The sequence below is a fragment of the Saccopteryx leptura genome, chromosome 3 (assembly GCF_036850995.1).
Source record: "Saccopteryx leptura isolate mSacLep1 chromosome 3, mSacLep1_pri_phased_curated, whole genome shotgun sequence".
Classification (NCBI taxonomy): domain Eukaryota; kingdom Metazoa; phylum Chordata; class Mammalia; order Chiroptera; family Emballonuridae; genus Saccopteryx; species Saccopteryx leptura.
The window spans coordinates 52,946,759-52,967,573 of NC_089505.1; the positions used below are offsets into that span (position 1 = coordinate 52,946,759).

The window sequence follows — 20,815 nt, forward strand, 5'->3', positions numbered from 1 at the left end:
GCAGGAAGCTTAGACATAATGAGATCCAATCATTTGTGTTACACTGCTAGAAAATGCAGGAAGCTGTCCATGTTATGTTTAACTAACCAGAGAACAAACCGTATGTGCACATGTTGGGTCAACCCTGACTGGACACAAGCGTCCAATCACAAAACACAGCTGCCCATGACAAAAGTTATGCAGATAACTAATTTTTGTCTTGTTTTTATATAATTTCATCTCTATAGAAAATTGTAAGACTAGTTCAAACAACTCCCGCTTCCTCTTTCCCAGACTTACAACTACTAGTAGTCGGCCCCATTTGTTCTTCTTTCCTGAATCATTAGACTTCATTGACATCTTTTCCCTTTATCCATGAATTTTTCAGGGCTTTCAAAGTAATAAATTTTTGATCAAAACACAACGTTAACATAAAATTCAGTATAATTAAACAAAAAGGTTAACGCAAAGAAAAAAGAAGCTGACTCCATTCTGCATGAAGAGGAGCGTGTTGGTCTGTTTTGTTTACTGTGTCACCCGCAGACCCTGCCTAGTGCCTGGCACCCAGCAAGGGCCCAGCAAACACTTGTTACATTAATTTCTTACTGTGATAGTGTGATAGTATGATGACTACATTTCTAAACAAAAATAAAGCAAAGGCAATGACAGCAAAATATTGTCATTTCTTTATTAGCTATAATGTTTAATTCACCAGTTTCAAAAAGAGAAAAAAAAACTTCAGATGTCAAAGACTGACAGGAAATCACCCTTGTTATCTGAGACAAAGCAGATTACACAGAAGCAAACGGACTTTGCTGGTCCCTCGGGGCCACCAGGAGGACCTGCTCTCTCCTCACAGGTACCGGTTTCTGATGTATTCCCGGTACACGGAGGTGTCCTCTTTCCCGAGGGGTTGCATGATACCTTGGCTGGCCTGGATGTGGGCCTGGAAGATCTCTGTAGATTTTCTGTCTACTCTTGGAGGCTGAACTTCATAGATGTTATCCTGTGAGAAGGCTGAGATGGGCGTTCTATAAAAGACAAGAGAGGAGAGCGCTACATTAAATAAATTAAAGTAACAGACCACAGGGAACCATGATCTCAAAGCGTTTGAGAGCTACTGACCTTGAACATGCGGACTGAGTGGTAACGGGCTATGGTGACAAGGGGGCTCCTGTGACCCCTTTTGGTTGGCTTCCTCCTCTGACTAGAGGACAGAGCTGGACCAGCACCCACCCGGGGCCCTCACGGAAGCACAGGCTGGGCAGGCGTCTCTCACCTGTTCACACTGCTGTGAGCACCCCCATATCTGCACACCCACCCGCCCCCCCCCCCCATGACTCGAGAAACTAGGTGGGGGCTGTACAGACAATCTGTTCCTGGCTACGTGGTAGGTACTCAGTAATATCTTTTTATATTGATGTATCCCACAACTTTACTAAATTCATTTGTTGGTTCTAGAAGTTATCAATAGTTTTGAAAGGAAGATTTAGTAGGAATCAGTGAAGTAGATCATTCCTACTTCACACGTTGATGAAAGGAGTAAACGAGTTTATCTGTATAAAGTCCTCACTTAGTATACTGCCTGGCACAGTATAAGTGCTCAGTAAATGTGAATCATTGCTAAGAATTATCGGTGCATAATTCCTTATCTGCAATTCTGAAATCCTAAAAGCTTTAACAATCTAATGTTACCTTGCTGGTAAAACCTGAGCCAACTGAAGCTCACTGGAGGCACATCCTAACAAGAACTGGTGGTACTCGTCCCACTTCATGTGAATATTAACGTGTTTACTTATCAAACAAGACCACACATCACTCTGGGGATATTATTATAAGGCGTATGTACCATCTTGGTATGCTAACATCCCCCAAATTCTGAATTCTGAAACACATCGGGCCTCAGGCATTAGGACAGGGGTTGGGAATCTATGGCTCATGAGCCAGATGTGGCTCTTTTGATGGCTGCATCTGGTTTGCAGACAAATCTTTAATTAAAAAAAAATAATGTTAGAAATATAAAACATTCTCATGTATTACAATCCATTCATTTCCTACCACTCATGTTCATGGTTGCGGGTGGCTGGAGCCAATCACAGCTGTCCTCTGGGACAACATCAAATTTTTATTGGATAACACACGTGTAATGTACACGGGTTGTTGTATGGCTCTCATGGAATTACATTTTAAAATATGTGGCGTTCATGGCTCTCTCAGCCAAAAAGGTTCCCGACCCCTGCTTTAGGACACTGGATTGGGGATCTGTCACATACAGCTTCCTTCCTTCCTTCCTTCTGAGATGATCGAAAAGCACCCAAGAATCTCTCCACTCAAAAATACTCCTCCATTCCCAACCCACCTAGGGTGCTGTAGTGCTTTAAATTGTCATCTACCCCTTGGGACAGGCGCTGTCTTCAGAAAGGCTCTATCAAAATGTAGCCAGTGTCAGAAACACTCTCTACCCAAGGAAGGTTGAGTACCTCCTAGTTATTACATTCTTAGCTGGAGGCAAGTCCTCAAGGGGTGAGTCAACCCAGTCAGGCATGACGCAGAGTGACTGTGTGCACAATGGGTGGGAGGTCACAGAGAGGCCACTGATGGGGGGGATGGGAGTCTAAAAAGACACTGGGAGGGACTGGGAGCGCAATGACAACACACTCAACCACGCAGCCCAGGGCTGGCCCTGCCAAGTGGAGGGAGCTCTCCATGCCAGGGCACCAAGAGGACACAGGGAGAACATCTGCAGAACCTATTCTGCTGGGCTGGGACCCAGCTCTGCTCATGTGCATCTTATCAGAGGCAGCAGCAGGACCTCCGGGATGCCGGCTATCTGGTTAGCTGGGACCTCTGGAGCTAACCTCGACTGTTTGCACCTCAGGGTAATATAATTCAACTCATATTTTGTATATAGTTTATGAAATACTCAATATTCTTCAAAGCACTCTGAAAATTCACATGATCTTAGAACTCTAGCCTTGTTTAAGTAAACAAAAACCAAAGGATAAAATGATTTACTCAAAGTTAAAGAAAAAAAGTTAATGGCTCAGGTGGAAGGGTGCTGAGATTCCGAGCCTGTCTGCACACCAACAAGGCCGTGCTCCTCCTCAAAACACACAGGTTACCACCGTTGAAATACTGGCTGACACACTACAATGGTGAATGACTAGGATGATTAATTTATAAACTCTTCTCAATCTTCCTTCAAAACATAGCAACTCTACAGTCATTTACATAATTCAAAGTGAGAAGCTAGAATCCTTTCATGGTTGACAATATTCAGAGTCAAACCATTTAACCTGACCTTTAGAAAGGCTCCATTGGTGTTTTTAGAGATTGCCATCCAAGCACCAGCCATCCATCCAAGTGCCAGCCATCCATCCAAGCGCCAGCCACAGCAACTTCTCCTGAACAATACCGTCCTCACTGGTCGAGTGCTCCTCCTTCTCACACCCCTTCCACACATGTTATCTTCCTTAATTTTCACACCCATCTTCTAGGCAGGAAGCACATGGATTATCCTCTCCATTTTACAGATGAGACATTTAATGTCAACTTTTAAATGGGACTAATGGTTTCTGTCTTGTCTTTGAAGCCAGATCTCTGCCCAGAACTCCTTGTGTATTAATGAATCCTCTCTGGCTGAAATCACACCAGACATCAACAGATGGAGGAAAATACCATCTAGTAACTAAACCTTAATGTAGCTGACAAGGGAAAATGCTGTCACCAAGTCATTGCTTTGTCATTCAAAATCCTTAGCTAAAAGGGCCCTGGCCAGTTGGCTCAGTGGTAGAGCATCGGCCTGGCGTGCAGGAGTCCCAGGTTCGATTCCCAGCCAGGGCACACAGGAGAAGTGCCCATCTGCTTCTCCACCCCTCCCCCCCTCCTTCATCTCTGTCTCTCTTCCCCTCCCGCAGCCAAGGCTCCATTGGAGCAAAGTTGGCCCGGGTGCTGAGGATGGCTCTGTGGCCTCTGCCTCAGGCACTATGTTGGTCAAATAAGTTTGTAAACATGATATATATGTTTGCTCGCTTGTGACTTATAATGGGTGTGGGGGACAGGCTATAAGCAGGCCAGGTTGTTGTGGCCTGAGGTTTGGTTTTGGGACTAAGCTTTTCCCCACACCCTTGACTGATTGTATAATCTGGGTGGTGCACTCTCATGAGGAATCCAATTATGCCTTGGATAAGTGACTTTGTATCGGAGACTTCCTTGTTTGTATATTGGATTAAGGGATTTTGGTTTTCTACACTATAAAGTGGGACAGACCAGGAGCTGGGACACACAGTTCCTGCTATCACAATTGCAGGGGCTTCCCTGATCCCTTGCCCTTCATGGGAAGAGCTGGTTTTCTCCTTTTCCCTTGTCTTCTTTTGTGGTTTGCCTGTCTTGGTGAGACACCAATAAGTAGGATGGCCCCCCATCCTCTGACTCCGCCATTTCTTTATCGTCTGCCCGAATCCAATGGGAACCTGCATGTGAATGGCCACGATGGCGGCTCCTGGCCTTACAACTGGCGTAGTTTCCGGCAGGATTCAGAGATTGGTATGGAGCCACCACCCTTGATGGGTGGGATAGAGTATTGGTTGCTGCTCTGGCTCCCCATGGCTGTCCTTTTAGGGGCCATGGGCTACATGTTTTTTACTCAAGAGGAAACTGCCCGAGGTCAAAAGCTTCAGCATGAATTGCAAACAGAACGGCAGAAAAGGCTGGAATTGGAGCGAGCACTGGAGAAGGAATTACGGGTTCGAGAGTTGCAGTTTACCCTGGAAGCTGAACGTCTTCACTGGCAGTTGTTGGAGAAACAACTGCGGATTCAAGAGCTCGAGTCTCAGCTTCTGGCCAAAAGCCAGCAGCCACAGGAGCCTAAACGGTCACCAAAGGAGCAGCAGCATCCGTGCCGGTGGATTGGCTTTGAGTCAGCGGGAGCAGGCGCTTGCGACTCCTCTTCTGAGGATGAGAAGGCTCAGGCTGAAGCTGCCATACGCACACTGAGAGCCCGACCAGTTGTCGCCAAGAAGGTAAAAACCCAGCAACAAAGAGTCCCTCAGGGGCAGCCACAGCCTCCTGCCCAGGTAATGGAACACTCTGTGGTCCGGCCCTATACCCAGGCAGAGCTGATGGAGTTGGGGGCACAATTTAGGCAGAAACCTACTGAATCCCTGATAGCCTGGTTACTACGATTATGGGATATAGGGGTGGATGGCATCATGCTCTCCGGAACAGAGATGGAGAAATTGGCTGCCATTACCACACACTCTTCCTTGAGGCAGCGTCTTCAGAACTGCCATGGCAACCCAGGAGACCATACCCTATTAGAATGGGTGATGGCTGCCATTCGTATGGTCTGGCAGAATGCTGGAGAACTGCCGGGGGCAATGAGTCGGTGGCAGTGCTACAGTGAGTTAGTCAAGGTCCTTCGAGAACTAGGTATGAAGAATGCTGTTTTCAACCCTGGGTCTCGTGGGCCAGACGAGGAAGTGTTTACGGCCAAAATGAGGGAATTTGTCCTTGCTAGCGCCCCGTCAGCCCTTTTTGGGTCACTTGTGGCTATCTTGGGCCCCTATGTGGGGCAGCCCATCAATGCAGTTACACAGATGGTAGCAGATTTGGGAGAGCTGGAGGCCGCTCGGGATCATAAAGCAGTGAGGGCTGCTGCCTATGTTTCCCCCCCAACTAACAAGGGAAACGGGCCTGTAAAGGTTACCCGAACGCAGATGTGGGTAGACTTGATTGCGGCTGGAGCAGATAAGGGGAAATTGGATGGCCAGTCTAATAAAATTCTTTTGGAGCTTTGGTGGCAGCTTAAACCAGAACAGAAGTTCCAGCCACTGAGACGAAAGGCCCCAGCAGCTACCAATAAAACGTTTGGTGCGCGCACAGCTCGGTTACAAGATTATATGATAGAGACAGCCGAGGGAGAGGGGAACTCCCAAGACCCATTGTACCAGTTTGAATAGGAAAAAGGCCGAGGGACCCGTCTAACAGGGATGGGCGGGGACCGGAGGCCACATGTGGAACTGGCTATCCACTGGTCCCCTTCCAACGTACAACAGGTGTTGGCCTTGGTGGATACAAGTGCAGAATGTTCCCTTCTCTATGGAAACCCAGAGCGGTTTGCTGGGACCCCAGTGGCCATTGACGGTTATGGGGGCCAAACTGTTCAAGTGAAGCCAATAACTATTCCATTGGGGATAGGGAGACTGCCTCCTAAGCCATATAAGGTGTATGTATCTCCTATTCCTGAATATATTTTGGGGGTAGATGTCTTGCAAGGACTGTGGTTGGAAACTACAGCTGGGGAGTTCCGGCTGCGGATCAGGGTTGTGAAGGCAGTATTGCGGGGACATGCATCACATTCCCCTTTGCAATTACCCGTCCCTCGGCGTGTGACTAACACCAAGCAGTACCGCCTGCCAGGTGGTTATGAAGAAGTCACAGGGACAATCCTTGAACTAGAAAAGGTGGGGATCATCCGGCCAGCACACAGTCCTTACAACTCCCCAGTATGGCCTGTGCGCAAAGCGGATGGAACCTGGAGAATGACAGTAGATTACAGGGAACTTAATAAAGTTGTTCCCCCTTTGCACGCTGCTGTTCCTTCGATAGCTAACATGATGGATCGGCTAAGCCATGAGTTGGGAACATACCACTTTGTGGCAGACTTGGCCAATGCTTTTTTCTCTATTGATATAGCCGCAGAGAGTCAAGACCAATTTGCCTTCAGTTGGGAAGGGAGACAATGGACCTTTACAGTGTTACCCCAGGGCTATTTGCATAGCCCCACCTTGTGCCATGGGCTGGTGGCTGCTGACCTGGCTAAATGGAAACAGCCAGAGGTAGTCCGCATGTACCATTATATTGATGATATTATGCTAACTAGCGATTCTCTTTCAGAATTGGAGCAAGCAGTCCCTACCCTGCTATCCCATTTGAAAGCATGTGGCTGGGCAGTTAACGAGAACAAATTACAAGGACCTGGGTTATCTGTTAAATTCTTGGGAGTTGTCTGGTCGGGTAAGACAAAAGTTATCCCTGACGCAGTTATAGATAAGATTCCAGCATACCCCGTGCCCACTACGGTAAAACAGTTACAGGAATTCTTAGGTTTGTTGGGGTATTGGCGAGCATTTATACCGCATTTGGCTCAGTTACTACGCCCCTTGTACAACCTTATTCGAAAGGGGGTTCGCTGGGATTGGACTGAGCAGGCACAAGGTTCATTTGCAGCTGCTAAGAGAGCTGTCAAGGTGGCACAGGCCTTGAATGTGTTTGATCCTGCCAGGCCCTGTGAGCTGGATGTTCATGTAACCTCGGAGGGGTTTGGATGGGGCTTGTGGCAGCGGACAGAGCGCCTACGGCAACCTATTGGATTTTGGTCCCAATTGTGGAAAGGTGCTGAAGTTCGTTACTCATTAGTAGAGAAGCAGCTGGCAGCTGTGTATGCTGCCCTCCTGGCAACTGAGAGTATTACAACCACAACACCAGTTACAGTCAAAACAACATACCCTATAGCTGGATGGGTGAGAGATTGGGCAACTAAACCACGTAGTGGTATGGCCCAAATGTCTACCCTGGCCAAGTGGGGTGCCTATCTGCAACAACGCTGTGCTCTTAGCACCAGCCCATTGAGGGCAGAACTGCAGGAAGTCTTGGGTCCAGTCACCTATGCGACCTTAGAGTCAGGTGCAACTGAGGCTCAGGAGGCAGAACCTGAGGTCAGTCCCTACCAGGAGGGGCGGGTGCCCATCCCCGAAGATGCCTGGTATACTGATGGTTCCAGCAGGGGCCAGCCTGCCAAATGGACGGCTATCGCCTTCCATCCGGCCACTGAGACTATTTGGATGGACACGGGTACAGGCCAAAGCAGCCAATGGGCAGAATTAAGAGCTGTTTGGCTAGTTGCCCATAATGAACCTTCACCTCTGGTGATCTGTACTGACAGTTGGGCTGTCTATCGTGGACTGACCCTTTGGATTGCTACTTGGCACATTAACCACTGGATGGTAATGCACCGTCCATTATGGGGTCAGCCCATGTGGCAGGACTTATGGGAAATAGGACACCAGAAGCAGGTGACAGTATATCATGTCACAGGGCATGCCCCTCTAGCCCATCCTGGGAATGATGAGGCAGATACATTGGCAAGGGTGCGATGGTTGGAGACTACACCTGCAGGTGATGTGGCACAGTGGCTCCACCGGCGCCTGCTCCATGCAGGACAGAAAACTATGTGGGCTATGGTTAAGGCTTGGAACTTGCCTGTGTCCTATGCAGAGGTACTTGCAGCCTGTGAGCAATGTGCAATATGTTCCAAGGAACACCCTCGGAGACCATTGGTGTCACCTGGACAGATCCAGAGGGGTCATGTCCCGCTGACACGATGGCAGATAGACATCATTGGACCCTTGCCAAAGTCAGAAGGGTATCAGTATGCAGTCACTTGTGTAGATACTGCCACTGGGCTGCTTGCTGCTTACCCCGCTCGTAACCCTGACCAGAGGGCAGTCATACAGGCTCTGGACCGCCTGAGTGCTGCATACGGGCGACCGCTGGTCCTTGAAAGTGACAATGGTACCCACTTCACTGGTTCAACGGTGAGGCAATGGGCTCAAAAGCTGGGGGTGGACTGGAAGTACCATGTTCCCTACCACCCCCAGGCTGCTGGTATCATTGAGCGGTATAATGGACTCTTAAAGCAGGGACTGCGACAGGAGGGGGGCACCGGCTCTCTTACTGGATGGACACGCCGCTTATGGACAGTACTTCGGATTTTGAATGAGCGATCTCGACGGGGGAGCCCAGCTCCAGTAGAGGCCCTCCTGCATCGGACAGCTGCCCCTATTCAGTTGCAGATACGCACCAAGGACATTTTACTCAAGCCAAGTTTCGGACAGCAGGGCAATGTGCTCTTGCCTGCTCCAACAGCCCTTCTTAAAGGACAACAGCTTCAATGGACTTGGCCCTGGACTGTACAGGCCCCCCATCTGAGATGGGTGGCCTTGTTGGCACCATGGGGAAAGGGGTTAGAGGTGGACCTCCAGTTAACTCCTTGGGCAACCAGCACCTGGCCACCTAAGGTAGAAGTGTATTATCCCTTGAGTGCTCAAGGGGACAGCATTTTGAAGGGCACCTTTGTAATTTCTTTATGGCCAATAATGAGTTCCCCTATTTTACTACACATAGAACCAGCAGATGCTGGTGTATTGGCCAATAAGGTTTGGTATGCCCGCTCAGGGCGGCCTCTGGTGCCAGCTACGGTGCTGTCTGAAGACAAAACTCTGGTCTGTATTCTGCCAGAGGGAAAAGATTTGCCTCTCTTGGTGCCACTGACAGCTCTCTCATTTCGCCCATAGTTTTTGATCTGTTAATCCTATTGCTGTAGTTGGTACTATTTCTGTTTATGCAATGTATCCTACTCCTTGCACAGTGACCATCATGGAAGATGCCTGTGGTTTAGATTGTAAAGCGAGCAAAAGGGGTGGATTGTTGGTCAAATAAGTTTGTAAACATGATATATATGTTTGCTCGCTTGTGACTTATAATGGGTGTGGGGGACAGGCTATAAGCAGGCCAGGTTGTTGTGGCCTGAGGTTTGGTTTTGGGACTAAGCTTTTCCCCACACCCTTGACTGATTGTATAATCTGGGTGGTGCACTCTCATGAGGAATCCAATTATGCCTTGGATAAGTGACTTTGTATTGGAGACTTCCTTGTTTGTATATTGGATTAAGGGATTTTGGTTTTCTACACTATAAAGTGGGACAGACCAGGAGCTGGGACACACAGTTCCTGCTATCACAATTGCAGGGGCTTCCCTGATCCCTTGCCCTTCATGGGAAGAGCTGGTTTTCTGCTTTTCCCTTGTCTTCTTTTGTGGTTTGCCTGTCTTGGTGAGACACCAATAAATAGGATGGCCCCCCATCCTCTGACTCCGCCATTTCTTTATCGTCTGCCCGAATCCAATGGGAACCTGCATGTGAATGGCCACGATGGCGGCTCCTGGCCTTACACACTAGAATGGCTCTGGTTGCAACAGAGCGATGCCCCAGATAAGCAGAGCATCGTCCCCTGGTGGGCATGCCAGGTGGATCCCGGTCAGGCGCATGTGGGAGTCTGTCTGACTGCCTCCCCGTTTCCGGCTTCAGAAAAATACAAAAAAAAAAAAACAACCAAAATCGTTAGCTAAAGACATGGGCAGGCAGGCCGTGGGAAGTACCAGGCCCAGGACCCAGTGACTGTCTGATGATGTAGGGCTGGGACAACCACAAATAGGGCCACAGCCAGCCACTTCCACACCCAACACCTTGGTTTCAGTAAGTCAGTCAGGAGACCTCGCCCTAGTTCTCAGCAAACCGCGTCACTGCTGTGTGGAGGAATGGGAAACCACTACAAACACTCTAAATATGAAATGCCAAACATTAGCCTTAACTGGGTCCTGGGCTAAGTGGCAGGTACGTGCAGGGCTCTGACACCACCTCACTACAGTTTCAAAACAAGGCAGGGAGTCGAAAAAAGCATCAACTGCCCCTTTGTCCTTTTATTCTTCTAGATTCAAAGCCTATATTAAACAACGAAATTGTAAGGTTAAAATGTTTATTAACAGATTTGGGCTAGAAAGAAAGACATATTCATAATCAGAACAAGTTTCCATAATCTCAAGGTTACGGTTCTCCAACTGTAGTTCCCAGACCAGCCACATTAGCATCTCCTAAAAACTTGTTAGAAATATAAATTCTCAGGACTAGTCCAGACCTACTGAATCAGATACCCTGAGGGTGGGTGAGGAGCAGCAAAGACATAACGCGTCCTCCAGGTAATTTTGATACTTGGTAAAGTTCAAGAATCTTTGATCTAAGGAGACCAAAATGATCTAAAATGCCACCTAAAATCTTATTTGTTGACAATGGACAGACTTGAATACTTTTAAGCAAGAGCTTTCCTTTTAAATGACATACTATCACTAACCCTACATTAAGAATGCATAATTTAACATTTAATTGTAAAGATAAGCAACAATATTAGATTCCCCACACAAGTCCTAATTATTTCCCCATTGGCTCATACATATGCAAGGTGAGGAAGAAATATAAAAGCATCCAAGACCCTCAGAAGGGGCTGATTGATGGCTGCCACTTTGTCTCTGAAGGCAATGGACAGAGATAGAGGTAAATCCAATAACATTTCCAATGCTACATAGAATTGTCTTTCATTAGCTTAGATCAGTGGTCCCCAACCCCCGGGCCGCGGACCGGTACCGGTCCGCAAAGAAAGAATAAATAATTTACATTATTTTCATTTTATTTATATTTAAGTCTGAACGATGTTTTATTTTTAAAAAATGATCAGATTCCCTCTGTTACATCTGTCTAAGACTCACTCTTGACGCTTGCCTCGGTCACGTGATACATTTTTCCGTCCCACCCTAAAGGCCGGTCCGTGAAATATTTTCTGACATTAAACCGGTCCGTGGCCCAAAAAAGGTTGGGGACCACTGGCTTAGATGGCATCTGTTTCTGGATGAAAAACAACAGTATTTAAACACTAAGTGATGTGGAAATTATGAGACGACGTTCTTTATTCATTCTAGTAAAGAGAGTAGGCTTATTACTGGACTTCCATGGTGGGGAAAAAAATGAATCACATTTCTCTCCTGACCATAAACAGTGGCGAGATTATTTTTTTCCAACTTCTCCTTACAGCCCAAAAGGCATAAGATCTACTGCCCCTGATTCAAATGCTGGCTGTACTTCTGGAGATAAAATATTACAATTTCAAATTTGCAGGTTCATTTCTTTTTATCTACAAAACCTAGTTCCATCTTTAAGGAGAGATCTGGACTTCCCCTCAAGGAATGTTACAGTCTTATTTAGAATAATGTATTTGCCAGTTCCTCTATGAGCTGCTTAACCCACGTTGCCGGGTACACGCAGACACTGAGGCTGGATGGCACTTGGCCTTAACCGCAGGTCCCATCCACAGAAGAGCAACACTTCAAGGAAGGGATCCATTAGACACACCACATGCTTTTAATGAAAATCTCATTGGTGCACTTTTATGCTCTTTCTTAAATGTGGCATTACTCACTTGGTTAAAATCTGCCCATGTCTGATAATAACTGTATCTTATACTTGGATGCAGAACTGATGTTTGAGTCCCTTTTAAAGTTCAACTCCTGAGGTTTTCTTCTGACTTATACCCAATAAACGTATGTTGGTTTCACAAGGAAATATTAATTGATCAGACTGAACTGGCTTCTGAATTTAGTAATGTCATGATGATTTGTAGTCAGTGATAGAAAAACTAGACAATATTTGTATAACTTTTTTTTTTTTTTTTTCTACCCTTCCGAAGTTGGAAACGGGGAGGCAGCCAGACAGACTCCCACATGCGCCCGACCGGGATCCACCTGGCATGCCCACCAGGGGGCGATGCTCTGCCCATCTGAGGCATTGCTCTGTTGCAACCAGAGCCATTCTAGCACCTGAGGCAGAGGCCATAGAGCCATCCTCAGCACCCGGGCCAACTTTGCTCCAATGGAACCTTGGCTGCAGGAGGGGAAGAGAGAGATAGAGAGGAAGGAGAGGGGGAGCGGTGAAGAAGCAGATGGGCGCTTCTCCTGTGTGCCCTGGCTGGGAATTGAACCTGGGACTCCTGCACACCAGGCCGACACTCTACCACTTAGCCAACCGGCCAGGGCCAATATTTGTATAATTTCAAAACTTTTATAAGTAATACTTTTCATATGTTAAAATCTCATACTTTTCCTATCATTAGCATTTTGGCATACATCAAACCCTAACTGGCATTTCCAGAAAATTTAGTACTGGTTCTAGACACAATATACAGTGTGTCTGTAAAGACATGGTGCACTTTTGACCAGTCACAGGAAAGCAACAAAAGACAATAGAAATGTGAAATCTGCACCAAATAAAAGGAAAACCCTCCCAGTTTCTGTAGGATGATGAGGCAGCATGTGCGCATGCGCAGATGATGACATAACACCGTGTATACAGCGGAGCAGCCCACAGCCATGCCAGTCAAGATGTGGACAGTACAGAGGAAAATTCAGTGTGAACTGTGGCTCGCTAAATTCGAATCTGTGACCAAAGTGCAACGTGAATATTGGCGCGTTTATAATGAAGCGCCACCACATAGGAATAACATTACTCGGTGGGATAAGCAGTTGAAGGAAACCGGCAGTTTGGTGGAGAAATCCCGTTCTGGTAGGCCATCAGTCAGTGACGAGTCTGTAGAGGCTATACGGGATAGCTACCTAAGGAGCCCTAAAAAAATCTGTGTGTGAGACCACATCGAACTGCACTGAATAGGTATGAAACTGGGAGAGTTTTCCTTTTATTTGGTGCAGATTTCACATTTCTATCATCTTTTGTTGCTTTCCTGTGACCGATCAAAAGTGCACCATGACTTTACGGACACACTGTACCTCCCTTCCAGTTGTTCATTCTGTTGCTACTATATATTCCCAAGTTTTCTCCCAACATGAGTTTTCACCTCATCAAATCATTGGTGGTCATGACTGAGTCACAGAATCAAAAGAATATTGTAGCTGAAGAAGATCTTACTGGAGATCTTGACCATCTCCTTTGTTTGCAAATGATGGTCATCATTAGGTCACATCTCTCATTACTTTCTCTGCCTTCTAGGAGAAAGCTATAATTAGGGCATGTTCACATTGGTCAGGTGCTCTGGTTTCAGTGGAACAAAACTTCAGCAAATGCTTGAATAGCACTAGCCCTTGATTACTAGTCTGTGTGTCTTTCTGCCAGTTTTGTAATTTCTATTAGGAATAACCATTATCATCTACCTGGGAGAGGGGCCTATGGTACACATTGCCATGGAATAATTTTCTTTCTTTCTAGTCTTTAATATTTCTCAGGGCCTTTAGCCCTTAGGTTGTGGTGCCATTCTAACATGTTCTATGTGTGTGACCATCCATTGCTTCTCTTTAGTCTCCTTGTTAGGTTGCTTGTATCTTTGCAACAAGTTAATCATATACTTGTTGAATGAATCTATTCTACCAAGTCTAGTCATGAATCTATTCTACCAAGACGATATAGTGAGAACATGTTTGCTTCTTTGTGTTGAAAAATCAAGCTAATGCTGCATATTAGTCACATTTCTTGTACAAGTGTAGATATCTAAGTCTAATATGCAGCTCTCAAACTGCACCTGTCCAATGTGGTAGCCATTAGCCACATGTGGCTATTTAAATTTCTTTAAATTAATTAAAATTAAATTAAATTTAAAATTAGTGCCTCGGCATCACTAGCCACATCTTAAGCGTCTGGTAGCTTACAGGCCGCTAATGGTCTCTGTATTAGACATTGCAGATATGGAATGTTTCTATTGCCATGGAAAGTTCTATTGGACAGACTGTTTTAGAACCACTTTCCTGTTATTTTTTCCTCAGAAATTCTGGTTACTTCTGTATCTTTCTAAGCCCATTACCCTAATATGATATGCTTGTGCACAGTGCTTACTGCTGTCCAATCTTTTATTTGTGTGTGCTTACTTGGCTGGGAACTTCATCTCTATCAGCCCTTCATCCCCAATGCTCAGAAGAGCACCTGACACATAGTAAGTGCTCAATAATGGTTCACTGAATGAATGACTGAGGTGTGGTTGAGGAAGATGATTTTACCTCGGGTTTCTAAATGCAGAACCTGAATTCAGTATGACTGGAATACTCTAGGCTATGGGGAAGCCAATACTTCCCACCAGAGCCCTTCCCTTGCGATCCTCTCCTAGACAACCCACAGGTGGTGCTTTCTAGGGGGCAGAGCTATCAAAGGGGCTCAAAAACAGGGATGAAGCAGGCAGGGTGAGTTAGGGGTGAGAAAATAATGACTCAGAGAGATTAAAAAATTTACTAAGTGGGCTGAAATCAAGAGGAAAGTATCAATCTGCAAACCATCTCCAATAAAACAAAACAAAAGGTAAAATACACTCCTCATATTCTGGGATCCCAGACAGCAGGCTCTGCCTGTATTTGCTGTTAATACACCTTGTCCCTCCAATTTCAGTGTTGGAAACTGGGTAAGCACTCAGTGTTATTTGCTGCCCAATTGCACTGGGGATGCCTCTGAGGGCACTCTTATGTCTTCGGGTAAATATAAGGTCTACCGGAAAGTTCTGTCTGTTTCTATCACAACAAGTTTCGACATGTAAGCACATGTTTATTTGGCGCATGTGTGCTTCTCTATTTTTATCACTTAATGTATACATACTGACGTAGCAAATTAACTAAAACAAAGTTGATTCACATTAGTCTTATGTGTGAAGCGATAGTGTACCCATGGCTACTGATAAAGTTCATTTACACCACTGTAATTTTTACAAATTTCAACAAGGAAGAAATGCTACAGAAGCATGTAGAAATTTATTGAAAGTGTTTGGTGAAGGAATAATACCGACTATCACTTGTTTTTGTCCTTACAAAATTTTTTGAAGGGCAAAAAATTCAAAAATGAAGAAGATATCAAACAAGCACTGGTTCAATTTTTCACATCAAAAGATAAAACATTTTTCAAAAATGGGATATACAAATTGCCCTCACGCTGGCAAGAGGTCATTAATAATAATAATGGCAATTATATTATTTAATAAAGTTTATTGACGGTAAGAAAAATTTGTATTTTGTTTTATTCCAAAAATGGACAGAACTTTCCGGTAGACCTTATATATATGATACCACACAGTAAAGGTGACAGGCTGGAGGGGCAAGCACTTATCCATGACTGGGATATTAAACCATGTTATTAGCTGCTGGTGACATTCTAAACACCATAAGATAAAGAATAATTATTCCCCTTTTTACTCCTGTGAGAAGACACAATTCTATACACACACAAATCTATATACACACAAAATGCTATGACTCTAATACAGGCGTCCCCAAACTTTTTACACAGGGGGCCAGTTCACTGTCCCTCAGACTGTTGGAGGGCCAGACTATAAAAAAAATATGAACAAATCCCTGTGCACATTGCACATATCTTATTTTAGAGTAAAAGAACAAAATGGGAACAAATACAATATTTAAAATAAAAAACAAGTAAATTTAAATCAACAAACTGACCAGTATTTCAATGGGAACTATGCTCCTCTCACTGACCACCAATGAAAGAGGTGCCCCTTCTGGAAGTGCAGTGGGGGCCGGATAAATGGCCTCAGGGGGCCTCATGCGGCCCGCGGGCCATAGTTTGGGGACCCCTGCTCTAATACATGATCCCCAACAAAGTCCAATTATGTTAGTCTCATTCTGCCACTAAGATCAAATGAACATGGCACAAAATAGTAAACAAATCTGATTCCTTCAAATGCAAACATTTCCAAAATCCTTTCAACAGCTACTAGTCTATCGGGATGACTGGAGTGTCCTCCAGCAGAGACACTGAGAGGGAGGTTACAGATTTTATAGGCAGGTTACAATTCATTAAAGCAAAGATGACAATAGTGCCAGTCCCTAAATAAACTACCATTAAAAGGAGCAAAAGGGGTGATAAGAAAAAAAAAATCTGTGATGTTGGAACAGAAAATGTATAACCTTGCAGACCAGGGATGTATATAAGGCTCTTCAAAGGCTAAGCAACAGGATCTCAACGTCTTAGAGCAGAATAAGTCAGTACAGATTTTGATAGGAGAGGAATAGGTAGGTGGCATTTTGGTTATGGAGAGAGGTTGAGGACAGCAAAACCCTTAGTGTGTGTTTCTCAAACACTTCCCTGCCCCCAGCCTGTCAGGCAGCCATGGCCATGAAAGGCATACAATCTTACAGAAGTTGAGGATTTTATGCCTAAGCTAAGCAACATCACAACACAGAACAATTATTTACAGAGGAAAGTACAAAGGACTTATATCTCAGAGAAATCTGTGCAGCTGTAAAGTCTAAGGCTACTAAACTCTATCTTGTGAAGATTCATTTGTCATCAGATCCACTAAATGAAAAATTAGCATATGTGTATACTATGTAATACATCTATATATAATATATAATTATGTCTATATACACTAATATATATATATATATATATATATATATGCATTCTTTAGACACAATGCTGAGGAAAGGGAAATACATATGTGTTGCAATCTTCCATGAGGCCATGTGAACTCACTGTCACAATGTTCATTCTATTGTGCAGATATTGAAACAAAAGTATAGTTAATGAACATCTGGGTAATGGAGCCAATAAATCTAGACAACATATTGTAACATTTACTATTTCTTATTTAGAGTTGGAACATCATGCTCTTAAAAAGTAACTTTTTCTTTATATTGATTATATATAAACCAGTGATCCCTCCTCTATTGCCAGGGTTAGGTTCTAGAACCCCACGCGATAGTCGAAAATCTGAGAAGTGGCGACCTTATATTTATTTTATTATTTATATATATTTTAAGGCTTTATAAATCCTCCCCACACTCTTATAAACCTTTCCCACACTCTCATAAACACTTCCTATGCTCATAAACATTTTCTATACTCTCAAACTTATGTAATTTTAACAACATATAAAATTCTATATGGGTACTCACCAGTGAATATACAGTAATATTATTTTAATATGTTTTAATTAATATTTTTTATATTGTTTTCAATTTTTTAGGTTAGAAAATGCTTATTTTACTGCAAAAATAATTAAAATAATAAATATATAAAAATACCTATATACTGCAAAATCCCACGATATAGCAAAAAATCTACAATACAAAATTAGATATATACAATATTAAAATCCATGATACAGTGAGACCATGAAAAGTGAACTGGGATATGGCGAGGGTCAACTGTATGATCAATATAATACACTTAAGAGCTTTAACAGCCTGTCAGAGGGGAACGTGGGAAGAAGGTGGTAGATCCCTTAGTCATGTAGTTCATCTGCATCTGGCTAATTAGGTGGCATCTTTATGGCAGAAGTACAACTAGTCTTCGGGACACTAAAAAATGACTGCCTGCCAGCCATGCTTTTTTTTTCTTTGTCCAAAGTTAGAAGCGGGGAGGCAGTCAGACAAACTACCGCATGAGCCCAACCGGAATCCACCTGGCATGACCACCAGGGGTCAATACTCTGCCCATATGGGGCATTGCTCCCTTGTGGCTGGAGCCATTCTAGCACCTGAGGCAGAGGCCATGGAGCTGTCCTCAGCACCCAGGCCAACTCTGCTCCAATGGAGCCTTGGCTGCCAGAGGGGAACAGAGAGATAGAGAGAAAGGAGAGGGGGAAGGGTGGAGAAGCAGATGGGCGCTTCTCCTGTGTGCCCTGACTGGGAATTGAACCCAGGACTTCCACATGATGGGCCGATGCTCTACCGCTGAGCCAATCGGCCAGGCCCCACTTATGCTTTTATTGTAGCTAATGGGAGATGGCTAGTATACAAAGGACCTTACTCCACTATCCAAGTAGGGTGCTTTACTCATTCTTCCCTAATGAAATTTGATCACTGCTAATAGCAATGGCAGGTGTATGTTTTCCATTCTTCCCCTTTCTCAATGAGAGTTTTTCTTTCCCTTTGTCATTATATGTTGGGAGCAGACAGGCAGTCTTTTTGCTTATAGGTCACTAGATTAGGAGAAGTCTCATCTGGACTTGATAAAGATAGCTACACAAAACCCAGAGATCCTGGACTGAGTAGAATATAATAATTTAGGAGGGGGAGGAGTGGGTTCTGCTTATAGCAAGAGGAGTACGTATGGATAATTGGATAGCTGGCAGGGCAGACTGTGACCGATAACAGATTAGATTTCTCAGTATCCACTTGACCTCTCTTCCTAGTGTGCAGAAGCTCAAAAGCTAAATACAATGACCCAGACTCCCTTGCAATTCAGGTTCAGAATGTGATTTGGGTAGTACCCACCACTTGTGTTACAGAAGGTTAAGATTTGGAACTGAGCCATGTGTAAAGTAAGATGTACGGTGTGCAGTTTGCTGACTGTGGCAAAGGTGACATGTTTCTGAGTTGGCCACTGCAATGGCAGCTTCCTGAGTATGGCTGAGGTGGCTGGGTTTGCAGCCAACAGCTGCTGTGATAGCTTCCTGATCAAGGCAGATGCAGCACCCACTCCGACAGTTTGCCATATGGTTTTGGGAAATGTTCTTGGAAGCTTGGTCTACAGTCTGTTTCTTTGGCCTCCAGTGATTCTGAAAACCACCTAAAAATACTATAATAAATCATATTCTGTTTAATCTACCTAGAGAGATTATTTTTTTCTGCAAGAGGACTCTGACTACCAGAGCTAGCCATGGAGCAGAGCACATCCAGCTGTGGCCCTCTCTCGCTTTTCTGAGGAGTAGGCAGCCAGGCCCCAGGTGACCCATTCCTAGACAGTTCTAGTGGGAAAGGGCCACTCCCAGCAACTGGGCACATGTATGTTTGTTGTCCACAAGACAGAGGGGACAGTCTACCACAAGCACATATATGAGTGGAAGTGACAGTATTTTAATGTTTAATGTTTTGGCCATACCTATGAATATTTTTATTGGTCCAGGTACAATAAAATGAGAGTGGTTTTACATTCTCTCTGAGAACTATAAAATAAAAACGTATTTGTGTTTCTAAAAGAAGTTTTGGTTTTAGCAAAATAAAGCAGAATGACTTATGGACTTGAAACAGGTAAAATGCTTCTAATTTAGGGTGCAATTTATAAACTGTATGACTTCTAACAGCAGAACATATTATCTATCTTCTTATAAAATGAAATGCAGTTCTTTTCTGTGACAGCTGTGTTTTTATTACAAACACGGGGGAGTGGCCAACAGGATTTGGCTGCACCGTTTTGTAGCTTATGACTTGACCATTTCAGCTGTTGTTTAATGAGAGAACACTTGGCTTGGAGCCATTGGCCACTGGGGCTGGTTATCCTACACAGCCCTAGGTCTGCCCTGCCAATAAAGGCCAGGTTGTACATCAAGGACACAAGAGCTGTTCTCAAAGGGCAGATATTGACACCCAGAATCATCCTCTCTCCCTGCTTGTGTGCAGGCCCCCACTCTACTTGGGGTAACTGGTCATCTCTCAGACATTTACACAGTGACCTTTGTGAGCAATCTGTCCTGTCTGTCCTTGAATTTCCTGCCACAGCAGCAGCAATGGCCTGTCATTCCTAGAAACGTAGATCAATGGGTTACAGTAATATTTATAAGTCTTCTCTGCCATGGGGAAGTGGTGACACCCCTACCTAAATTCTTCATGCCCATTTGGGTATTTTCGCCTTTCCCTGGTGATTTACGAAGGGCTACCATTGAGTTTGCCATGTCGCATCATTACATCTCTTGCAACTTGCATCTTGTTTCTAGTTTCCAATAATATTTTTATTTTAAAACCACTTTAGATCAATAGAATTACCGTGCAGAGTATAGAGAGTTCCCACATATCCCACACCCAGTTCCCCCTATTACTAACATCTTCCACTAGTATGCTATATTTGTTGTAATTAACCAATGATATTGCTACATTATTATTAACTGAAGTCCATACTTAGTTTTGACCTAATATCCTTTTTCTGTTCGAGGATCCCATCCAAGAACATTACATTTAGACAGCATGTCCCGTTCCTCTTGGTGGTGACAGTAGAATCTGTTCCTTGTTTTCAGTGACCCTGATAGTTTTGAAGAGTACTTAACCTATATCTTCTCAGAGTTGGCTTTTTTTCTTTTTTCTAACAATAAGAATCAGAGAAAACTGGCTTTTGAAAGGAGGTATCAGTAGTATCATGAGCCTTCAAAACAAAACCTAACTACCCTGAGTTTTCAGAAAGACAGACTGTGGTTTCGTCTCAGTGTTCGTCTGTGATGGAGGGTTGGGTATG

General features: G+C 44.5%; 1 protein-coding gene across 4 annotated transcripts in view; it reads right to left on the reverse strand.

The window, feature by feature from the left end:
* Positions 1 to 653: 653 nt before the first annotated feature.
* FIG4 (FIG4 phosphoinositide 5-phosphatase) overlaps positions 654 to 20,815 on the reverse strand; it is a 150,686-nt gene continuing 130,524 nt past the window's right edge. For all 4 annotated transcript variants that reach the window (XM_066373481.1, XM_066373480.1, XM_066373483.1 and 1 more), the window contains one exon: positions 654 to 1,010. In XM_066373481.1, the coding sequence (XP_066229578.1) occupies positions 833 to 1,010 (178 nt within the window). In that variant the 3' untranslated portion in view covers positions 654 to 832. The remainder of the gene's footprint in view (positions 1,011 to 20,815) is intronic.